Here is a 22,176-nt window from a genome sequence, read left to right as displayed (position 1 = left end):
ACACACACACACAGACACACACACACTTCTAACGACTTACTGAATTAAAAAAGGGAAAAATAGAGGAAAAGAATAGAAAGACAAAAAATAAGAACACTGTCATTCATGGAGAGACAAAAAAATAGATGAATTGATAGAGAGAGAAATGAACAAAGAGGAATATTGAACAAAGAAACAATATATAGAGAAAAATTGACAAATGGTAAAGAATAAAGAAGAGAAATGAAGAAGGCCACTGTTAATCATGGAGGGAGAGAAAACAAGATGAATGAATGAGAGAAACAAAAAGAAGACAAAAAAGAACATTGTTAATCATGGAAGGAGAGAAAAAAAGGACAAAATGAAAGAACAAGAGATAAATGAAGATGAATATAGAGAGAGACAAACCAAGAAAAACAAAAAGATAAAGAGATGGACATAGACAAACAAACATAAGAAATACACAAACTAACCAAGAAACAACAAAAAAAAAAAAAAAAAAAAAAACGAGATAAGCAAAGACGAACATAGACAAACAAACATCCCAAACACAAACTGCGAGAAAGAAAAAAGAGATAAACATAGACAAACAAACACGACGGACAGACATACGAACCAAGAAACCACAAGACAAACTGAAAAAAATGAAAATAAAGAAAAATAAATAAAGATGAAAAAGGACAAACATGAAAAAGACAAAAAAACCAGAAATGAAAAAAAATGAGAGACAAAGCTGAAGATAGACAAAACAAACATCACATAGAGACAAAACGAGAAACCACAAAATTGCCAAAAATGAGAGAGATAAACAACAAATATAAATAAACAAGCACACACAAACCAAACAATCGGATATCACAAAAAGAATCACAACTGAGCCTTGACGTGACTTTATTCAGAGATATAAACAACTGTACATCAACTTAACACCAAACAGCAGTGCAGCTTTGAGACATCACAGCACTAGCCGACCACCACCACCACCACCACCAGAACACAGTATCATAGGGTCTACAATGCACTGTACTGGTCACGGCTGCCTCATTGTATTTACATTAGCCATAGAGCTGTTTTGCAATTAATTCACCTATATATTGACACCTTTGTAGCTTTGTCACCTTTACAAGTTGCGGAGAGTACAAAATGCTGGTTTAATCTCCCACAGGTGTATTTTTTTTGTTAATTAATTCTTTGGTTATTAATTCTACACCTGTGTCTTTATTGTTGACATTTATATCTTCTACGGTTGTAAAATGTTTAGTAAATTAACACTATTTACTTTGTCACCTTTAGAAGTTGTGGAGATTAAGAAATGTTAGTTAAATCTCCAACAGGTTTTTTTTTTTTTTTGGTAATTAATTCTCTACCTGTGTTTCCATTATTGACATTCATAACTTCTAGGGTTGTAATATGCCTAGTAAATTAACACAGATTAATTTTGTCACCTTTTCAAGTCATGGGAAAGTACGAAATCTTTGAGAGGTAGTGTTTCTGCAATAATATCTCTACCAGTACCTTCTATTACTGACATTTATAGCTTCTAGGGTTGTGAAATGCTTAGAAAATTAACACAGATTCATTTTTCACCTTTACAAGTCATGGAGATTCAAAAATGTTGGTTTAATCTTCATTTTTTTCTTTTCTCTATCTGTGTCTTCTATTACTGTCATTTATAACTTCTAGGGTTGTGTAATGCTAGTAAATTAAAACTGGTTCACTTTTCACCCTCACAAGTCATGGAGAGTAAGAAATGCTGGTTTAATCTTTGAGGTAGTATTTATGGTAGTAATAATATCTCTACCTGTGTTTTTTACTACTGACATTTGTAACTTCTAGGGTTGTGAAATGCTAGTAAATTAACCGAGACTCATTTTTCACCTTCACAAGTTGGTTAAATCTTTCACACTTGTTTTTCATAATGGTTTCTCTACCTGTGTTTCTGTATTACCAGTCTTTACAACTTGTGTGGGTTGAGGAAAGCTGGTCAACTGTTCACACTTGTTAAGATATTACCTGTGTCAGAGGTACAAATGAACCTTTCAGTGCTTAAACGTTACACTTAGCATAATTCACAATTGTCATCGTAAACATACCTGACATGAATAATATCTTTCATAAATATCTACTGAGGGACAGGAGTATATTGATGACTAAACCTTCAAATTCAGACTTACATAAATAACCGGGTTGTGACGAAGACAAGAAAGATGGTTCGGAAAATACAGTATCTATCGGACATAAATATTTTTTTTGCACCAGTTATGATGGGTTAGAATAATTTGGCCACCAAGCATTGAAATTAAGTTCCCAATAAGAAAAGTGGCCCTTGTTTTGACGGATACATATGAAAAGGTGCCTTGGAAAACAATATCTACAGGGACACTTGCCCCATTACTCCATCTACAGTGGGAGAGCTCTACAGTCACAGAGAATGGGTTTCCAGGTGAACAAACATAGCAGATCTGAAGTTTATCCTTTCAAAACACACCCGAGTTAGTGTGAGGTGTTTTAAAATTCCTTCAGTAGCAAGACGTGTTTCCATATTCATTCTGCGTACTATATGGTGATTTTATACAGCTTCAGATACTTATAGTGGGATTAGAATAGTGAAGACTCTGGCCATTAATCTTCTGACCTCCACAGAACCTTCCTCATCTAAATAAAATTGGCGAATCATACCCAAAACACGGTAAATCAAATGCGTCACAGTACCAAAGGGATTAAACACTCAATAAACCTAAGGACTGGCTATGTTCACCCACTTGTCAACCCAGAGACAGACTGAGACACTAACTGACCCAACATTAGCAGTTCTCTGGCAGTGTTAGAGGGGAACTAGTTGGTGGCGCCCATTGTGTTCAGGCCCGGCTCTCCCTTCTTGGCAATACCGGACAGCAGCTTCTTGATCTCAGCGATGGCACGGCCTGGATTCAACCCCTAAGGAGAAAAGTGTGTGTGTTAGTGGTAAGGATGGATAGAGGTAGTTTTGTGGGCACTATGCTGTATTCAAGGGCTTTAGACACCACAGTAAGGCCACTTAGCATATATTGGTACTATTACTTCCCTGCCCCTTCACAATGAGACTGTTCCCTACCCTGACACCACAGCAAGGCCCCCACAGCACACTCTGGCCTGCCATCCCTGCCCCTTCACAATGAGACCACCCCTTATCCTGCATTTATCCTAAACCACAGCTAATATAAGACACTTGAACTCAAAAAAAGAAGAAAAAAAAAATCATAGAAAAAAAAAAAAATAAATAAATAAATAAATAAATAAACACAGACACCACATCACCACAAACACACACACACACCTTTGGACAAGTCTTGGTGCAGTTCATGATGGTGTGGCAACGGTAGACAGAGAATGGGTCTCGCAGTCTCTTCAGTCTCTCCTCAGAGTGTTCATCGCGCGAGTCAATGATCCAACGGTACGCTTGCATCAACACAGCTGGCCCCAGGTACTTGTCACCATTCCACCAGTAGGACGGGCAAGAGGTGGAGCAGCAGGCGCACAGGATACACTCATACAGACCGTCCTGGGGGGGGGGTAAATATTAGGTGAGGTGTGTGGGTAAGTAGTTATGATTGAAGCAGAAGGAAAAAATACATCAAGTTCGAGGATAAGTGATTCGCATTGAGAATAAGTGTTTCTTTAGTGGAAATTTTAGATCTGACTTAAGAATACGAGGCACAGGCCAACACACCAGTCTGGCCTAACGTCACCTAGATATTAACCTTACCTAACACAGCACACCAACCTAACCTAACCTAACCAAACCTAACACAGTACACCAACCTAACCTAACCTAACCTAACCTAACCTAACCTAACCTAACCTAACCTAACCAAACCAAACCAAACCAAACCAAACCTAACCTAACACAGTACAGCCTAACACACCAACCTAACCTAACCTAACCAAACCAAACCTAACCTAACACAGTACAGCCTAACACACCAACCTAACCTAACCTATAATCTATGAGAGACAGGTCTGTCCATGAGGAACCTCAGCTTCAGTAGGAGCAGAATTACCAGCATCGACACAAACAACATCTTTATTTCCTTAACCATTTTCTTCCTTTCTTCTTTATACTGAAACGTCTGGATATAAAGAGGAAAGGAAGAAAATGGTTAAGGAAATGAAAATGTTTGCGTCGACACTGGTTATTCTGTTCCCACTAACCTAACCTAATCTAACAGTACAGGCCAACACACTACCCTAACCTATCCTAATCTAATTTTTTTTTTTTTTTTATGTAAGGGAGGGCCAGCTAAGGAAAAAAAAAATAAATAAAAAATAAAATAAAGAAAAAAAATAAAGAAAAAGGCCCACTTGAGTGCTGGCTCTCTAAAAAAAAAAAAGTGGAAAAGCGTCAGCCAAAATTAGGGAGCAAATGCCTCAATATCTCCCTCTTAAAAGAATACAAGTCATAAGAAGTCGGAAATCCAGATGCAGGGAGGGAGTTCCTGAGTTCCAGAGTTCTAACAGTACAGGCCAACACACTAACCTACCCTACCCTAACCTAATGTAACAGTAGAGGCCAACCTACCAGCCTACCCTACCCTAACTAAACTATCCCACCCACCAGCTTCTTTCGGTCATCAACGGACTGAAGGTACTGTTGGTCACCGGGGTGGAGGCCGTCCTCACGCTGGAGCCAGGGCTGGATGGAGCGGTACTGCTCGTAGAAGTTGTTCATGTCCGGCACCAGGTCCTTGATGACGTACATGTGGGGCAGCGGGTAGATCTTAGTGGTCTTGGTGAGGGTGGAGTCAATCTTGCTGTTTGGGGGAGAAAGGGAGCATTAATGAAGGGATTGGTGAAGGAATAGGTGAGAATTTGGTTGTATGTTTGAATAATGTAACAGTGTGTGTGTTTATGTATCTTGGTGAGGTTAGAGTCGATCCTGCTGTGGGATGGGGAGACAGGGGGGATTAATAAAGGGACTGGTGAAGGATTAGGTGAAAATGAGGTTATATATCTGAATAATGTAACAGCATGTGTGTGTTTATGTATCTTGGTGAGGTTAGAGATGATCCTGCTATTGGGGAGGGGAAGAGAACGGGAGGATTAATAAAGGGACTGGTGAAGGAATAGGTGAAAAATTAGGTTATATGTTTGAATAATGTAACAGTGTGTGTGTGTGTGTGTGTGTTTATGTATCTTGGTGAGGTTGGAGTCAATCTTGCTGTGAGGGAAGAGGAGGAGGGAATAAATGAAGGAAAAATAAAGTTAGGGTGGTGATTGTAAAGTAAGAATAACGTAACTATGCGTGTGTTTATTATTATTACCACATTGGATATCACTGACGTATACCATCATTTATAAAACACAAATATACATACATACAGACACAGACCACCACCACCATACCAGATACAAGCCAGAGTATTAACACCACTAACATATACAACCATTACTATAACACACACACACACACACACACACACATCCCCCATCACATACCTGATACACGCCAGAGTATTGACACCACCAATGTTCATACTGCAGGAGCCACAGATGCCCTCCCTGCAGGACCGACGGAAGGTGAGGGATGGGTCAATCTCATTCTTGATCTTCAGCAGAGCGTCCAGCACCATCGGGCCACAGCTGAGGGGAGATGGGGATGGTGAGGGTTGTGATGAGTTGTGATGGGTGTGTGAGAGGATGGTGAGATGTGGTGAGGTGTATGATGGGTGAGGGTATGGTGATGGGTGTGGTGGATGTGTGAGATGTGGTGAGGTGTATGATGGGTGAGGGTATGGTGAGGTGTGGTGATGGGTGTGTGAGAGGATGGTGAAGTGTGGTGAATATTGTGGTAGGTGTGTGAAGAGATGGTGAGGGTTGTGATGGGTGTGTGAGAGGATGGTGAAGTGTGGTGATGGGTGAGGTGAGGGTTGTGGTGGGTGTGTGAGGATGGTGTGGGCTGAGATGGGTGTGTGAGGGGATAGTGAAGCTTGTAAAGGGTAATATTTCACTCTGTATGGGCCTAACCTAACTATGGGATGTATCTGCCAAACCTAACCTAACCTAACCCAAGGCCACACAGCGAAACATTAAGGGCAGACACATACGCGCACACGCACGCACATTCAGGATAATCCAAAACCTTAGAGTGACACATTAACCCCTTCAGTACCATGACACATTTTCACATTCACTTTGGCTTCTATTTGGTGATTTTCTACAGCTTCAAAAACTCAAGGGGATTAAAAAAGCAAACACTGTGGCCATTTATCTTCTGACCCCCACAGACTCTTGTTAATGTCAATAAAATTATCTAAAGGTACACAAAACTCAAGTTACAAATGTGTCCCAGTATATAAGGGTTTAAGGGCGGGACACTCACGTATTCAGGTCCACCTCGTAGGTCTGCATGTGTGGCTTGTCTCCAGACTTCTCAGGGTCCCAGCGGTACACGGCAAACTTCTTAATCCTCTTCTCTGGGGTTGGCTCCGGTGCCGCCGCCGCCGCTGTGCTCTGGCATCGCACCTATAGTGGTAGTTGTTGTTGTAGTGGTGGTGGTAGTAGTAGTAGTAGTAGTAAATGTTGTTGTTGTTATTGCAGTATTATTTATTGTTGTTGTTAAGGTAGAAGTAGTAGTAGTAGCAAAACTTACGTAAACACAATCAACAAACAAAAAACAGGGGCATTGAATCACAAATAAAAGTTACAACCAAACCTAAACTAACATACCACAAACACAAATACCAAAAGAAAAATAAATCTCTGCAATCGAGTTAAATCAAGTTATGGAAAGTTGGCAAAATGAAAATAAAAACAAAAGAAACGTACAAGAGTAAAAAAAACAAACCAAACCAAAGCTAACGTGAATCTAAAACGGAGAAGCTAAAAATAAATGATAATACACTCAGTTAATAATAGCAAAGAAGTCAAATAGGAAAAAATAAGGTGAGTCAAGGCGACGGGGTTGTTACGTCACCAGCCGCCAATCAGCTGGTAAGTCACGGCTCGCCCTCAAAACACAAACACAAACACACACGCACGCACACACTTCCACGGTAACACACACCACACATACACACACTGGAAGGTATTCAAAGGCTTCTTGGTATTACTTACAGCGACCTGACGGCACACGGACCCGAAGGCGCCTGAGGAAAGCACACGAACAGACACGTTAGCCATTGCGAGGAGACTGAGCTGAGACGGCGGCGCTGGTGCTGGCTGTATCAGGGCTAAAATATCCCTGATGGTGAAAATTATTACCCTGCTTTTTTAACCGTTTAAGTTATTACTGTTGATGAAAAATGTTATGAAAAATTATTTGTTACTTTATTATATAGTTTCTGGCATCCTTTTACTAGTAATATTAATGTTTCCCTAATATATTAAGTAGGTATTACACATATTTCTTTCTTACCACGCCATATTCATAGATAGTGAGTAGAAAATTATGATAATATTTCACACATCGGTTTTATGAAGAAAAACCGCACAAATAAAAAAGCATCAATAATTTGGAAGGGTTTCATAAAAGGGTAAATTTCTCCGTAACAAGGTAATTTCTCTGCTGTGAACCCCCGCGCACGAGCAAATATGGGTGCCCGTTATACAAGTGTGTTACCTCACTACCTTACGTCAATACTGGCATGTACTGAGGCTGGGCATGTGATTACTGGGTCTCCTTAGCTAACTGATTCCCTGGGCTCATTGCAATTCGCCTCCGTTATATGTTAGAGCGAAGAGAAGAATAATTTAATCGATTATGCATATAGATTCCTTCCTTGAATATTTTGTAATTATTTCTACTTCTAGTGTATCACGTTTTCCTCTTATAGTTAATTCTGTTCACGTAATATGTTGGTGACTGGCATGTCCCTTAATACTGACTTGCCTTTATCTCCCGTCTGCTCTATAGCTATGTTTTACTAAGGTATTATGATGTCTAACAGTTAATTCAGCCTTAAGTAATGTCCTGTATTGATTCGCCATGTCTAAAAATATCTAATAGAGTATAATTATCTATCTTTAGTCTAGTTATATACCCGTAATGATTTCAAGTGTCTTTTAATAGCTATCTTGTCCCCAGCTTCCCATCAACCTTTGTCTTGCTTCCTGTGACGTCGCAAATCGTGGTTAGAATGACGTATCAGTAAATTCATTATCATTATTTCGTAGTGTAGACAATGTTTCATAAGCTTTACAAATGAGATGGTCGTATTAAAAGTGTATAACAAAACCATTCTATTGTCTGCTTTTGGTTCGTGTTCAGAAGCCGCTTTGCTCTCTCGCCTGGACTATTTTCCAAGGCCACAGAGATGATTAGCGGGGTTTTCAAGAGTGTTTCTCCTGTTATTAGTATGGAAATCTTGTCACTCTACCTATAAAACCACAAAAAAACTTAAAAACTCGTGTCAATTTATATAAACTCTTGAAATACTGGAGGTGAAGCACAGAAGCGAAAATACGAGCTGTCTGTCACCTACTCGCAGCTTTCATCCATAATTAACCACTTCCTTTGATCTTCCCTTCTTCCTGTCAGCTTACTCCAATTCCTACACTCTCACCCCTTGACACACCCATCAGCCTGCCTGCTTCTGTATTTCCATCTTCCTGTGACCTGAACTCATTGAAGAGGGAGGTGTCAAGTCATTTACCACATTCTTCTCTCTCTCTCTCTCGACCTTATTTTGAGATTGGCTGGCATCACAGTAGCCCTTTTTTTTTTTTTTTTTAACTTTCTCTGTTGCCCCTTGCCAATTTTCCCTTCTGACATGACAAGAAACAGGTGCTATTGCGTCTTTCATTCATTCTATAATCTTTCGTCATCCTCCTCCTCTAGCATAAAAATACCCTAGCATCTCTTGAATTCTCCTCCTTTATCCCTAAATAGTGCGCGTGCTTTGGGTTCGCTTTCTCTCATCTCGTCAATGCTAACCTCTCAAATTACTACTTACTTTTTTTTTTTTTTTTTAATAATCTAGTGTATCTTGGAGGCAATAAAATGATGATGTTATTTTATTATTATTATTATTATTATTATTCATCTATAGAACAGTTTACAATGATACATTTGCGCATATTACAACAATTTGGAGCATGTTTTTTTCACAGCCTTAAGAGAGATTAGTGAAATAGTAATTCAGTTTGAGTTTATGGGTAGTTTTGATTGCACACATGAGAGAGAGAGAGAGAGAGAGAGAGAGAGAGAGAGAGAGAGAGAGAGAGAGAGAGAGAGAGAGAGAGAGAGATAACTAAATGAGACACACAACACCCCTTGTAACAAAATATATATAAAAGATCCCAATGAATGTAAATAAACAAATACACCTGAAAAGAAAATGAAGAAGAAGAAAATGAAGAAGAAGAAGAAGTAGAAGATATATATAAAAAAAATAGTAATAAAATAAAAAGGAACTTAACTAGAATCACTTCTCATTCTTAGCAAATCTAAATAGATAAATAAATAAGAGAGAGAGAGAGAGAGAGAGAGAGAGAGAGAGAGAGAGAGAGAGAGAGAGAGAGAATGAAAAGAAAAAAATAAATAATAAAATACCACAAATAAATAAACAAATAAACTGAACAGTAATAATTTTTCATTCTTATCAGATTTAAAGAAAAAAAAAAGAAAGGAAAAAAGAAAGGAAAAAAAGAAAAGACAAAATGAAAAGAAAAAAAAAAATAAACTTTTCATTCTTATCAGATTCAAAGAAAGAAAAAAAAGAAAAAGAAAAAAAAGAGAAAAGAGAAAATGAAAAGAAAAAAATATATAAACAAACAAATAAATAAACTTACCAACAATCACTTTTCATTCTTATCAAATTTAAAGAAAGGAAAAAGAAAAGGAAAAAGAAAAAGGAAAAAAAGACGAGAGAAAATGAAAAGAAGAAATAAAAATATATATAAACAAATAAATAAATAAATAAATAAACATAACTCCAATCACTTTTCATTCTCATTTTTCTTAGCAGACCTCTTGGTAGAAAAATTATCCATCTTCTTTGCTAATTTCCTCTCTAAATGCTTCCTCTGGTCCTCCTTGGGCTTCTTGGAGGGAACGCCACTGCCGGGGTACAGCACACCCTCCCTGGAGATGACCTGTGGGGGGCAGAGGCCATACGAGGGGTCAAAGGGGGTCAAAGTGGGGGTTGATCAGGTTGGGCTAGGCAAAGAAGGTCAAAGAAGATCAAAAAGGGGGTCAACGGGATGAGGTTTGGCTATAGGAGAGGTCAAATGGGGTTACAGAGGGGTGAGGTGAGGTTAGGTCAGATAAGGTTAGTGTAGAAATGGGATTAATTTAGTAAAGGTAGATAGACAGAATAGAAAAAATGATAAAAAGGGTCATAAGAGAGGTCAAATAGGGGTAAAGGTGGAGTGAGGTTAGGTCAAGTTAGGTTAGATTAGTGTTAGCGTAGAAATGGGATTAATTTGTTGAGTGTAGATAGACAGAATGATAAAAAAAAATAGAAAAAATGATAAAAAAGGATGAAATGGGAAAATATAGAGAGATAGGGAATGAAAAGAGACGAGAGAGAGAGAGAGAGAGAGAGAGAGAGAGAGAGAGAGAGAGAGAGAGAGAGAGAGAGAGAGAACAATAGAAAAATAAGGAGATCCAGAACAAAATGAAGCAATATTGACACACACACACACACACACACACACACACACACACACACACACACTCAGACACACACCGTTCTGGCTTGTTGGCGTGCGAGATCACCACAGCCATGCACCTCAGCCATGTGGTGGGTGAGGCAGAAGGTGTGGCGGCAGAAGGGACACAGCTGGTAGATGACGGAGGTTGGTGTGTTGCAGTGCTGGTGGGAGCAGGTGTTGTTCTCCTGGTGATTGAGAAACAGGTGATGATTAGTGGTGATTGTGGTGATGAAGGAAGGAAGGAAGGGAAGGGAGAGAGAGAGAGAGGGGAAGATAGAGAGAAAAAGTGACGTAGGGAAGGGAAGAGAAGGAGAGATAAAAGGAGGGAAGATGCTTATTGAGAGAGAGAGAGAGAGAGAGAGAGAGAGAGAGAGAGAGAGAGAGAGAGAGAGAGAGAGAGAGAGAGAGAGAGAGAGAGAGAGAGAGAGAGAGAGAGAGAGAGAGAGAGAGAAGGAATGAAAAAGAGGATAGGAGAGAGGAGGAGATAGAAAGAGAGAGAGAAGGAAAGGGAAGATAAAGGAAGGGAAAACAGAGATAAGGAAAGGTAAGAGAAGAGAAGAAGGATGAGATAAAGAGACACAGAGAGGAATAGGAGGAGAAAGAGAAGGTAAAAAGAAAGATGAAGTAGAGATAAAAGGAGAGAAAGGGAGGGAAGGAGAGAGAAAAAGATAATCTATTTCATATGAGAACAGATAATCCTCTCTCTCTCTCTCTCTCTCCTTAACAAATTTATTAATAAGGGTGTCAAAATCTTCCTCCTCTTCCTCTTCTCCTTTCTTCTTCTTGTTTGTGTTCTTCCCTTTCTCCTTCTTGTTATTCTTCTTCTTATTCTCCTTATTCTGAAAAAAAAAAATAAATAAATAAATAAATAAATAAATAAATAATAAATAATGAAAAAAAAAAAAAAAGAAAAAGAAAATTGATATAGTCTTTTCTTAATCGATCTATTTTTCATCTTTTTCTCTCTAAATAATAAGAGAAATTTCAATATATTCTTTCATTGTCCTTCTAAATTAACAAAAATGTCTTCATAAAAAACTAATTATCTTTTATCAATCTTTAAACAACAATGACACAAACAATTCACTTTAAACTTTCCAACAAAACAAGAAAATAATAATAATGTATATATTCCTATACTTTTTTTTTTGTGTCTCTTGAAATAATAAAGAGGAAAATCAGCTTTCTTTACAATTTCTCCCTTTAACCACTTCAGTACTGGGACACATTTTTATCTTGAGATTTGTGTACCATTAGACCATTAGGACATTAGGAAGGGTCTATGGAGGGCAGAAGATTAATGACCACAGTCTTCACTATTTTAACCCCTTCAGTACTGGGACACATTTTTACGTTGAGATTTTTGTGCCATTAGACCATTAGGACATTAGGAAGGGTCTATGGAGGTCAGAAGATTAATGGCCACAGTCTTCACTATTCTAAACCCTTCAGTACTGGGACACATTTTTGCCTTGAGATTTGTGTACCATTAGACCATTAGGACATTAGGAAGGGTCTATGGAGGGCAGAAGATTAATGGCCAGTCTTCACTATTTTAACCCCTCACATGAGTTTCTGAAGCAGTAGAAAATCACCAAATGGTCACCAGAATGAATATGGAAATGCACCGCAGTACTCAAGGGGTTAAAACGACAATATGTCCGGCCTTAGTAAAGTTAAAACCCTCGTTATTTCCACCTAATCTTTAAACAACAGCAATTATTCACACTTTCAATATTTACCCATCAAAAATATTTACCCTCTCCATTAAAAACACTGACAAACACATCTAGGACTCTATTAGTATGAGATTCACCCCAACACACACACACACACACACACACAAACCATTTAACCTAACTTAACAACAACAACAACAACATCCTCACACTTTTCCCAGCAGTAGTAACATTGTGGCCTTCTCTACTCCTTCTCTCACACTGGATGCTGTGGAGGCTGTAGTTTTGCTGTGGCACGTCCCTCCCACACACAGCGCACCTCTTCATCTCCTCTGTGGCAGCCCCTTCCTCCACCATCACATACTCACCACCTACATAGCGCATTTTGACCTTTTTTATGCTTCCACTGCTGTTTTCCTGCTGTGTTTTTGGTATAGCGCCACTCTGGGCATTGCTGTGGCCGTTAGTAATGGCTGTCTCTTGCTGTGCTGTTTTTTGCGTTGTTTCTATCCCGTTTTCTAATTCATGGTCTGCGTTTTTGGTTTCCGCAATTTTTTCTTGAGTTTTTGTATCGCTGTGGGTGTTTGTGGTGTTGCTGGGGGTCTCTGTGTGCTGTGGAGGTGTAGGAAGGTGTTTGGTGTTGCCTTTCCTCCCAGAATTCCTTGCGTTTTCCAGTTCCTGCGTTTGTCGTGATTTTTAGGTTTTTCGATGACTATACGTCGCATTTTTCCCTTCCCCTCGCTGTGGTGAGGTAACCCTTGCCTCTCACACAGCTCACATGCCACAGCTCTCTCCACAGCACTCATTTTCCCGGGCAACCTCAGCCTTTCATTTGCCGAGTTCAGGAAATCTTCTATGGCTGATTTAATTCTTGTTTTTATTTCTTCCTCTTCTTCTTCTGGTGATAAATTGGTACTATTTTTATCTATTTCCTCTTTCTCCCTCTGTTTATTGTCTATTGTCTCATGTTCTTCTTTCTTCTTTTGTTTCTCTTCTTTTTTTACTATATTTCTTTTGTCTGTTTCTTCTTCTTCTTTATCACTTTGCTTAGTGTCTATCTTCTTCCTCTGTTTCCCTACTTCTTTCTCTATTTTCTCTTGTTTCCCTTCTTCCTTCTCTTGTTTCTTACTCTCTAACTTCTCCTTCTCCTTCTGTATTCTCTCTTGTTTACTGTCTATCTCCTGTTTCCCTTCTTCTTTCTCTATTCTCTCTTGTTTACTCTCTATTTCCTGCTTCCCTTCTTCTTTCTCTTCTTTTCCTTGCTTGGTCACCACAATATGTCTTTCCTTGTCCATCCCTTCGCTGCAGTGGTGAAGGGACAGCTCCTCGCAAATTTGGTGAATCAAACGCCTTTCGTACGAGTTCAAATCCTTTGGGAAACTGTAGGACATATTAGGACTCTCCAGGAAGTCGTTTAGGATACTCTGGTACTCCTCTTTCCTCTTTAAGTTGTCCTCCTCGCTTGGTTTTGGTCTTGGCTTAGTTCTCGTGGCTTGCTTGTTCCTGGCTGGGTTTGTTTTGGTGGTGGTGGTGGTGGTCCAGCTGATGCATTCTGGGAGTTGTATCTCTGTTGTCTCGATCTCTGTGGAAAGGGAGATAAGTTGTGGTTGTGGTTTGGTGGTGTGTCTCTCTCTCTCTCTCTCTCTCTCTCTCTCTCTGTCTCTCAACTCAAGAATCCTTTTAACAACACTTCACAAAAACAGTACTCTCTCTCTCTTTCTCTCTTTTTCATCTTACCTAACCTACCCCCCCCTGCTCTCTCTCTCTCTTACCATGCTGGAATTCATGGGCAGTCTTGACAATGCCGTGCTGGGAGAGGTGTTCAAACAAGGCATGGATGAAGGGGTGTCTTCCAGTGGTCTCTGAATCACCAACCAGGGCTATGTGTCTCCTGGCGCGAGTCACTGCCACGTTCAGCCTCCTATCCTCGGCCAGAAAGCCAATGGTGCCTGGAAGATTGGTGCTGTGTGTTAGCTAGTGTTGCTGTGTGTTGTATGGATGTTTCTGTGAGTGTTGAAAGGGTGTAGTGGAAGTTACTGGTGTTTTTTCAAGGGTGTTTTGAAATTTGAGGGGTGTTTCAATCATGGTAACTCGAATATTGGTGCAGTGTGTTAGCTAGTGTTGCTGTGTGTTGTATGTGTGTTTCTGTGGGTGTTGAAAGGGTGTAGTGAAAATTATTGGTGTTTTTCAAGGGTGTTTTTATTGTATGAGTGTTTCTGTGGGTGTAGTGGAAGTTATTGGTGTTTTTCAAGAGTGTTTTTATTGTATGAGTGTTTCTGTGGGTGTTGAAAGGGTGTAGTGGAAGTTATTGGTGTTTTTCAAGGGCGTCTTAAAAGTTTTAGCAACATTTCAGCTGGCTGTATAAATAGATAGACTACTACTACTACTACTACTACAAGACTCACCCTGCTTGTTGGACCTCACTAGGGACACAATGACAGCCTCCTTCTCCCTGCCCTGAAAGCCATCCACTGACCGCACCTCCACTTGCGGATGACTGGCGGAGAGCAGGCCTCGGATCATCTCCACCTGAAAGACACAAGATTAATAAAAAAAAAAAAAAAAAAAAGAAAAGATAAGACACACACACACACACACACACACACACCTGCAAATTATAAGGTGTAATAACAGCAATAGACTCCTGCAGAACACCAGCCGACACTAAATCCTTGACATGCCGAGCCACCACCACCGCCTCCCCTGGGTTGGCTTTGCTCTGGGTGTCGTCTGTGTCCAGTTCCCAACACTCACAGCCGGCCGTGTCCACCACCACCGCCACACTCTCTGGGGGCAGGTAGGTTAGGTTAGGGAGTAGTGAGAGAGAGAGGGAAGAGAGAAGGGAGGGGAGGATAATGTGGGAGGGAGGGAGGGGAGGGGAGGGAGGAGGGAGGGAGGGAGGGAGGGAGAGGAGAGGGAGAGAGAGAGAGCAAAAAGTGAGAGAGTGAGAGAAAAGAAAAGAGAGGAAAGGAGAAAACAAGAAAAGTGAAAGAGAGAAAACAAGAAAAGAGAATGAAAAAGAGAGAGAGAGAGAGAGAGAGAGAGAGAGAGAGAGAGAGAGAGAGAGAGAGAGAGAGAGAGAGAGAGAGAGAGAGAGACAGACACAAAGAACAACAACTAAACATCACACACACACCAGTTTCCTCAGTGGGGGTGACGCCAGGGAGGTGGGCCAGGAGGTGGGTGGCGACGGAGGGGTGGGCGGTGAGGCGGCCGTGGTACAGTGCGTCCGAGGCCCACTCCATGATGGCTGTGTTCATGCGGTACTGCTGGGTCAACATCCTCACCACTCCATCACCACACTCAGCTGGGAAATAAACACCATATCTTGAAATCACCATCTTCACATCACCACATCATCACCTTAAGGTACATTTACACCAAACATTCACATCACCACACTTCCATATCATCACCACACTTTTCATAACTATATTTCTAAATCACCACACCCTCACCTCAGCTGGGAAATCACCACTTTCATATCACCACACTCAGAATATCAACACCACACATTTACAACACCACTTTCACCACACTCAGAAAATCAACACCACACTTTCCTATCACCACCTTCACCACACCAGCAATAGAATTAAGACATTTTAAACTTATTTTCTTACTGTCATTCATCACCACTTTCACCACACCATTAACACACCAATGACTCTCTCCATTAGTGTGAGGTTGAGCCCCTTAGCAGCAGCCTGGGCCGAGATAATGGTAGGGGGCAGCTGGCAGTGGTCACCAGCCAGGACCACCTTAGGGGCGCGGACCACTGACAGGTAACACGATGCCTCTGTGGCCTGTGGGTGGAGGGAAAGTGGCTCAAAATGTGGACTCTTGGTTAATAGTATAAGAAATGTGGATGAAATGTGGTGTAGTGGATGATAATAATAATAATAATACACCACAACACCACACAACATCACCACACACCTGGGAACACTCGTCAATCACCACCAAGTCAAGGTGTTGCTGGGGCAGGTGTCTGAGAGGGCCCTCGTCACTGGCACTGGTGAGCGTGGTGAGAATGACATCACTTCCCTTCATCACCTGTCCAACCAGCCTTGTCTCCCTGCAACAGTGGAGGGGCCAGTGAGAGACAGAAGAGAGAGGAGGAGGGGCAGAGAGAAGGGAGAGGAGAGGAGGAGGAGAGAAGGGAAAGATATAGAAAAGGAGAAGGAAGAAGGGAGAGACAGAGAGAGAGAAAAGGAGAGACACAGAGAGAAAAGGAGACAGGGAGGAGAGAGAGAGAGAGAGAGAGAGAGAGAGAGAGAGAGAGAGAGAGAGAGAGAGAGAGAGAGAAGAAAGCCAGAGAAAAAGAAAGAAAATAAGTACAAAAATGAAGAAGAAAGATTACTACTACTACTACTACTACTACTACTACTACTACTACAACTACTACTGCCACCCACTCGGCACTACTACTACTACTACTACAACAACAACTACTACAACTACTTACTTCTCTCTCAGCTCCTTGCGAAGACTCTTAATGTTGTTCCTGGTGTTCCTCCGCTGGTCACCTCCTCTTGTCTTCCTCAGTCTGGCCAGCTCCCCTCCATCTCAGCACGGATGTCCCCCAGCACACACCACTCCTCACTGCAACACACACACACACACTCAAAAGACATACAAACACACATTTAAACACACACACACACATGTACGGAAATTGGAGAGACTGCAAAGGATGGCAACAAGGATAGAGCTTAGAGAGATGACATGCCAGGAGAGATTGAGGGTTGTGTATCTACCATCACTTGGGCAGAGAGGAGAGAGGGGACCTTATACATGTCTACAAACTAAGAGAAGAGAGAGATCTAATACATGTCTACAAGCTAATGACGCCATGTTACCTGTTGTGTTGAGTGTGTGGTGAAAAAGTGAAGAAAAAAATATTGAAACAAAATAAATCAATAAATAAACAAATAAGGGAAAAAGAGAAAAATAGACAAATGGCAATCCTAACCATACACTCAGTTGCCATGTTACCTGTTATGCAATATGGCATCGAGTGTGTGGCGCTGTGTGAGTGAGGTGACGCGCGCTGGGTGGCCGAGGCGGACTAGGCGGACCTTGGCCACCGCGAGACGCTCCACCAAATTGTCCACCGCGAGATTGGATGGTGCACAGACTAGTACCTGGAAAATGGGGGGGTGAGGGGTGAGTGGGGGTGGATGAGGGGGCTGTTGGGGGTTGGGTAAGGGGTGAGTGGATGTGTGTGTGTGTGTGTTTGGGGTCATTTGTCTATTTTATTTTTCTCTCTCTCTCTCTCTCTCTGGGGTAAATTCTCTCTCTCTTGGATGAACTCTCTCTCTCTCTCTCTCTCTCTCTCTCTCTCGGATGAACTCTTTTTTCTCTCTTTGTCTGTCTCTCTCTCCCTCTCAATCTCTTTCTGTCTCTGTGTGTGGCTGGGATGACAAAAGACTCTCTCTCTCTCTCTCTCTCTCACACACACACACACACACACACACACCTTGCATCCCAGTTTGACGTGCTGCCGGACCACCTCCACCAGTGTCGTAGTCTTCCCAGTGCCGGGTGGACCGTGGATCACTGCCAGGTCACTGCGACACAGGGCAAATTCCACTGCCTCACGCTGGGACTGGTCAAGGTGGACTGTGTGTGGAGGGAGGTGGAGATAAGGAGGAGTGGGTAAGGAAGGTGGAGATATGGAGAAAAGGAAGGGAAAAGGAGAAGAGGAGGAGGAGGAGAGAGAAAGGGGAGGAAAAGAAGATAAAAAAGGAAGGAAAAGAGAAGAGGAGAAGGAAGAAGAGAAGAAAAATGAGATGGGAAAGGAGAAGAGGAAATAGAGAAGGAAAAGAAGAAGAGAGAAAAAGAAGAGAAAAAAGGAGAAGAAGAGAGAGGAGAAAGAAAAGGAGAAGAGAAAAAGAGAGAGAGATGAAGGTGGACTGGAGGTGAAAGTAAGACTGTGTGTGGAGGGAGGTGGAGATAAGGAAGACTAGTGGAGGTAAGGGAGGTGGAGGAATTGTGGAGGAGTGGATGTAACAATAATGATCAAGATAAGACAGTGTGGAGAGAGGTGGAGGAGGTGGACCTACCTATTGAAGAGAACACACTTACAAAACACACTTACACCCAGAACACTACCAAACATGCTTAAAACACTAGAAAACACACTCAAAACACAGCAAAACACTGCCAAACACACTCAAAACACAGCAAAACACTGTTAAAACACACTCAAAACACCACAAAACACACTCAAAACACCACAAAACACTAGCAAACACACTCAAAACACCACAAAACACTAGCAAACACACTCAAAACACCACAAAACACTAGCAAACACACTCAAAACACACAAAACACTGCCAAACACACTCAAAACACCACAAAACACTAGCAAACACACTCAAAACACCATAAAACACTGCCAAATACACTCAAAACACCACAGAATACTGCCAAACACACTCAAAACACCACAAAACACAGCGAAACACACTCAAAACACCACAAAACATTCAAAACACCACAAAACACTACCAAACACACTCAAAACACCACAGAACACTACCAAACACACTCAAAACACCACAAAACACAACCAAACACACTCAAAACACCACAAAACACATTCAAAACACAATACACTACCAAACACACTCAAAACACTCCCAAACACTCAAAACACCACAAAACACACTCAAAACACCACAAAACACACTCAAAACACCCACAACACTTAATAAAACACCCAAAACACCCCCAATAACTTCCCTACCCAACCCTAACACCCCAACCAGTGACCTGACCCCCCCTGACCTACCATTGAAGAGCTGCAGGTCACCAGAGGAGGAGGTCAGCTTGGGGGGAAGGCGTGGAGAGGGGTCATAAGGGGGCTCTTCACCAAATAGCAGTGAGAGGAGGTGAGAGGCTGACGTGGTGACCTCCTGGGAAAGCTGGGTCAGTCCGGCCTTAATACGTCTGTAGGTGACCTAAGAAAGGTGTTGGGGTAAGTAAAAGGTGCATTTAAGGGGTTTTAAAGGATTACAGGGGTTTTTAAGGGATTAGAAGCTTTATAAGGGTTCAGAATGTATTTTAAGGGGGTATAAAGACAATTAAAGGTTCCAGGTGTGTTTTAAGGCGAATATATGAGTTTTTAAAAGGGATTCAGGGTTTCTAATGGTTTTGGATGTGTTTTAAAAGGGATATAAGGAAAAAAATAAAGGACCTAATGGGATTTTTAAGGGGTTAGTAGCTTTATGAGGGTTCAGGATGTATTTTAAGGGGGTATAAGGGAAAACTAAGGATTCTACGAGTGTTTTAAAGAGATTATAAGGGTTTCAAATGGGATTCAGGCAAAAAATAGGGGTTCTGGGTGTTTTTAAGGGATTTGAATGAGTTTAAGGGAACATAAGGAGATTTTAAGAGGATTACAGGGAAAAATAATGGTTCTGGATGTGTTTTTATGGGATTTGAATGAGTTTAAGGGAACATAAGGGGATTTTAAGAGGATTACAGGGAAAAATAATGGTTCTGGGTGTGTCTTTATGAGATTCTAGTGTTTATTAGGCTTATTTGAGAATATATAAGGGTTTTTGGTAATCTCTCTCTCTCTTTTTTTCTTCCCTTCTCATTTTTATCAATATTGTTTTTTTTTCTCTCAGTGTTAACTTAATTAAATCCTTCAATTTTTCTCTCTCTCTCTCTCTCTCTCTCTGTCATTTAATCATTATTCTTATTTCTTTTTTCTCTTTCCCAATGTTAACTTAATCAATACATCTCTCTCTCTCTTTCTCTCTCTCTCTCTCTCTCTCTCTCTCTCTCTCTCTCTCTCTCTCTCTCTCTCTCTCACCTCACTGGCCAGTTTCCGCAGCGTTATCTTGGTATCGTCGTCCAGTGCGTCGAGATCCTCCCTGCCTTCCTCCTCCCCTGCCACCACCACCCGCCGCTCCCCCACCTCCACCACCACCGCCGTCGCCACCTGCCGGGCACCCTCACACACACCCACAATGTCTCCTGCCGGTGAAATAAATTGGTTTACTCGGATGAAATTTTCTTTGGGGTCTGTGAGTAGATTGGTGGTGTGTTTGAGTGTTTGGGTGTCTTTGAAGTGTATTTTGAGTGTTTAGTGGTATTTTGAGGGGTGTCAGTGTTTGAGGTGATTTTTGAGTGTTTAGTGGTATTTTGGGGGTGTGTTAGGGTGTTTGGAAGTGTTTTGTGGTGTTTTGGGTGTTTTAGGGTTGTGATTGGGTGTTTTGTGGTGTTTTGGGTGTTGCTGGGGTGTGTTTGTGGTGTTTTTGCTTTTTTGTGGTGTTTGGGTGTTTTTGTGGTGCTTTGTGGTATTTTGTGTGGTGTGTGTTTGGGGTTTTGTGGCATTTTGGGTGTATTTTGAGTGTTTAGTGGTATTTTTGGGTGTGTAGGTGTTTGAGGTGTTTTTGGATGTTTTGTGGTGTTAATGGGGTGTGTTTGGGTGTTCTGAGGTGTTTTTGGATGTTTTGTGGTGTTAATGGGGTGTGTTTGGGTGTTCTGAGGTGTTTTTGGATGTTTTGTGGTGTTTTTGGTTGTGTTCTGGTGTGTTTGGATGTTTAGTAGTGTGTTTGGATGTTTAGTAGTGTGTTAGGGTGTTTTGAGAATATTTTTGGTAATTTCTTGTTCTGCAGGTGAAATAAATTATTAGTTTTATTTTTGTTATTTATTTATTTATTTATTTATTTATTTATTTATTTAAGTTAAGTTAGGTTAGCTTAGGGTTGGATTTGGTTAAGTTAGTTGAAGTTAGGTTACACTAATTTAAGTTAAGTTAGGTTAGGTTGGATTGGGTTAGGTTAGGTTAATTTAAGTTAGACTGGGTTAGGTTAGACTCACTTCAAACACAACACAAAAAGAAACAACAACAACAACACATTACCAGTAGAGAATTTATTAGCAGGCAGCGTGGCATCCTTGCGTTCTGGTGTGAGGGTGACCACCGGGCGGCCATAGAGCCCCGTGGAGCGCTCCGCCACCACCAGCCGCCCCAGCACCACCCCCCGGGCCGCCAGCACCCTCACCGGAACACCCTCCACCTGATAGAGAGAGAGAGAGAGAGAGAGAGAGAGAGAGAGAGAGAGAGAGAGAGAGAGAGAGAGAGAGAGAGAGTAATGGATAAATTTGCAAAAACATCACTCAAAAATTAAAATAGAATGAAAAATTGCAATAAAATTCACTCTCTCTCTGTCTGTCTCTCTTTCTCAATCTGTCTGTCTGCCTGTCTCTCTCTCTCTGTTTACCTGTGTCTGGGCGGCCTGCACCTCAGCCTGTCGTTCCTCCTCCAGCAGTGAGAGGTGAAGCTGCACCCACTCCTGCCGCCCCATCTGACCCCGGTGTGGTGCCATGGTGCCTTGGCCCTCCTCACTGCCTCCTCTCCCTTGGTGCTCACACAGTGGACAATTTCACTTCCTCTCACTTCTATTAGTTGTCAGATTTTCTCAGACTTCCTTTCATCATTTATTGTTTTCTTTCAGACCTAAAATTAATAAGATTAGATTCCCTTTTATCATTTATTTATTTTCTTTTAGACCTAAAATTAATAAGTACGTTTTGAAATCTGTTTACACTTTCTTTCATACACCACAAATATACAATCATCTCCTCACACACAGCTAGACCACTTTAAACACTCTGAATTAACCCAAAACACACTCAAAACACCTTGCAACACCTCAAAATACCCTACAAATATACACACACCTCACCAGAAACACCCCAAATAAAACATAACACACCCAAACCACTTCAAACACTCAGAACCATCCCAAAACACACTCAAAACACCATGCAACACCTCAAAATACCCCCCAGATACACACACACCTCACCAGAAACACCCAAAATACACCAACACAACTCTCTCAACATAAAACACCCA

General features: G+C 41.2%; 2 protein-coding genes across 2 annotated transcripts; both read right to left on the bottom strand.

Annotated features, from left to right (window-relative positions):
• Window positions 1-853: 853 nt before the first annotated feature.
• Window positions 854-7,215, bottom strand: LOC123520000 (succinate dehydrogenase [ubiquinone] iron-sulfur subunit, mitochondrial-like). The gene is made up of 6 exons (XM_045281781.1): window positions 7,072-7,215; window positions 6,338-6,480; window positions 5,455-5,598; window positions 4,574-4,769; window positions 3,296-3,520; window positions 854-2,916 (listed from the first exon to the last, which is right to left on the bottom strand). Exons 1-6 carry the CDS (start codon window positions 7,135-7,137, stop codon window positions 2,815-2,817), a joined length of 876 nt encoding a protein of 291 aa, XP_045137716.1. The 5' UTR covers window positions 7,138-7,215; the 3' UTR covers window positions 854-2,814.
• A 2,617-nt stretch (window positions 7,216-9,832) lies between these two features.
• Window positions 9,833-22,051, bottom strand: LOC123519477 (DNA-binding protein SMUBP-2-like). The gene is given in 20 exon segments (XM_045280818.1): window positions 9,833-10,050; window positions 10,647-10,796; window positions 11,331-11,450; window positions 12,501-12,744; window positions 12,810-13,279; window positions 13,430-13,872; window positions 14,063-14,239; window positions 14,696-14,819; window positions 14,899-15,077; window positions 15,427-15,597; window positions 15,952-16,096; window positions 16,230-16,368; window positions 16,759-16,852; window positions 16,855-16,895; window positions 17,289-17,437; window positions 17,773-17,915; window positions 19,093-19,261; window positions 20,122-20,285; window positions 21,178-21,334; window positions 21,539-22,051. Coding segments are annotated over 20 exon segments (3,540 nt in total). The 5' UTR covers window positions 21,644-22,051; the 3' UTR covers window positions 9,833-9,894.
• Between the last annotated feature and the right edge of the window lie 125 nt (window positions 22,052-22,176).

The sequence above is a fragment of the Portunus trituberculatus genome, chromosome 7, assembly GCF_017591435.1.
Source record: "Portunus trituberculatus isolate SZX2019 chromosome 7, ASM1759143v1, whole genome shotgun sequence".
Classification (NCBI taxonomy): Eukaryota; Metazoa; Arthropoda; class Malacostraca; order Decapoda; family Portunidae; genus Portunus; species Portunus trituberculatus.
The sequence above is the reverse complement of the archived record's forward strand: the minus strand, read 5'-3'. Positions and strand labels throughout refer to the sequence as shown.

Bases quoted from the DNA above. Each gene is read 5' to 3' on its own strand.
- LOC123520000 (XM_045281781.1), bottom strand. From the start codon at position 7,137: ATGGCTAACGTGTCTGTTCGTGTGCTTTCCTCAGGCGCCTTCGGGTCC. The intron at 5,599-6,337 runs GTGAGTGTCCCG...ATCTCCCCTCAG, and splicing joins TACGAGGTGGACCTGAATAC to CTGTGGCCCGATGGTGCTGG. The intron at 2,917-3,295 runs GTGTGTGTGTGT...TTTTCTCCTTAG, and splicing joins GCACCAAGACTTGTCCAAAG to GGGTTGAATCCAGGCCGTGC.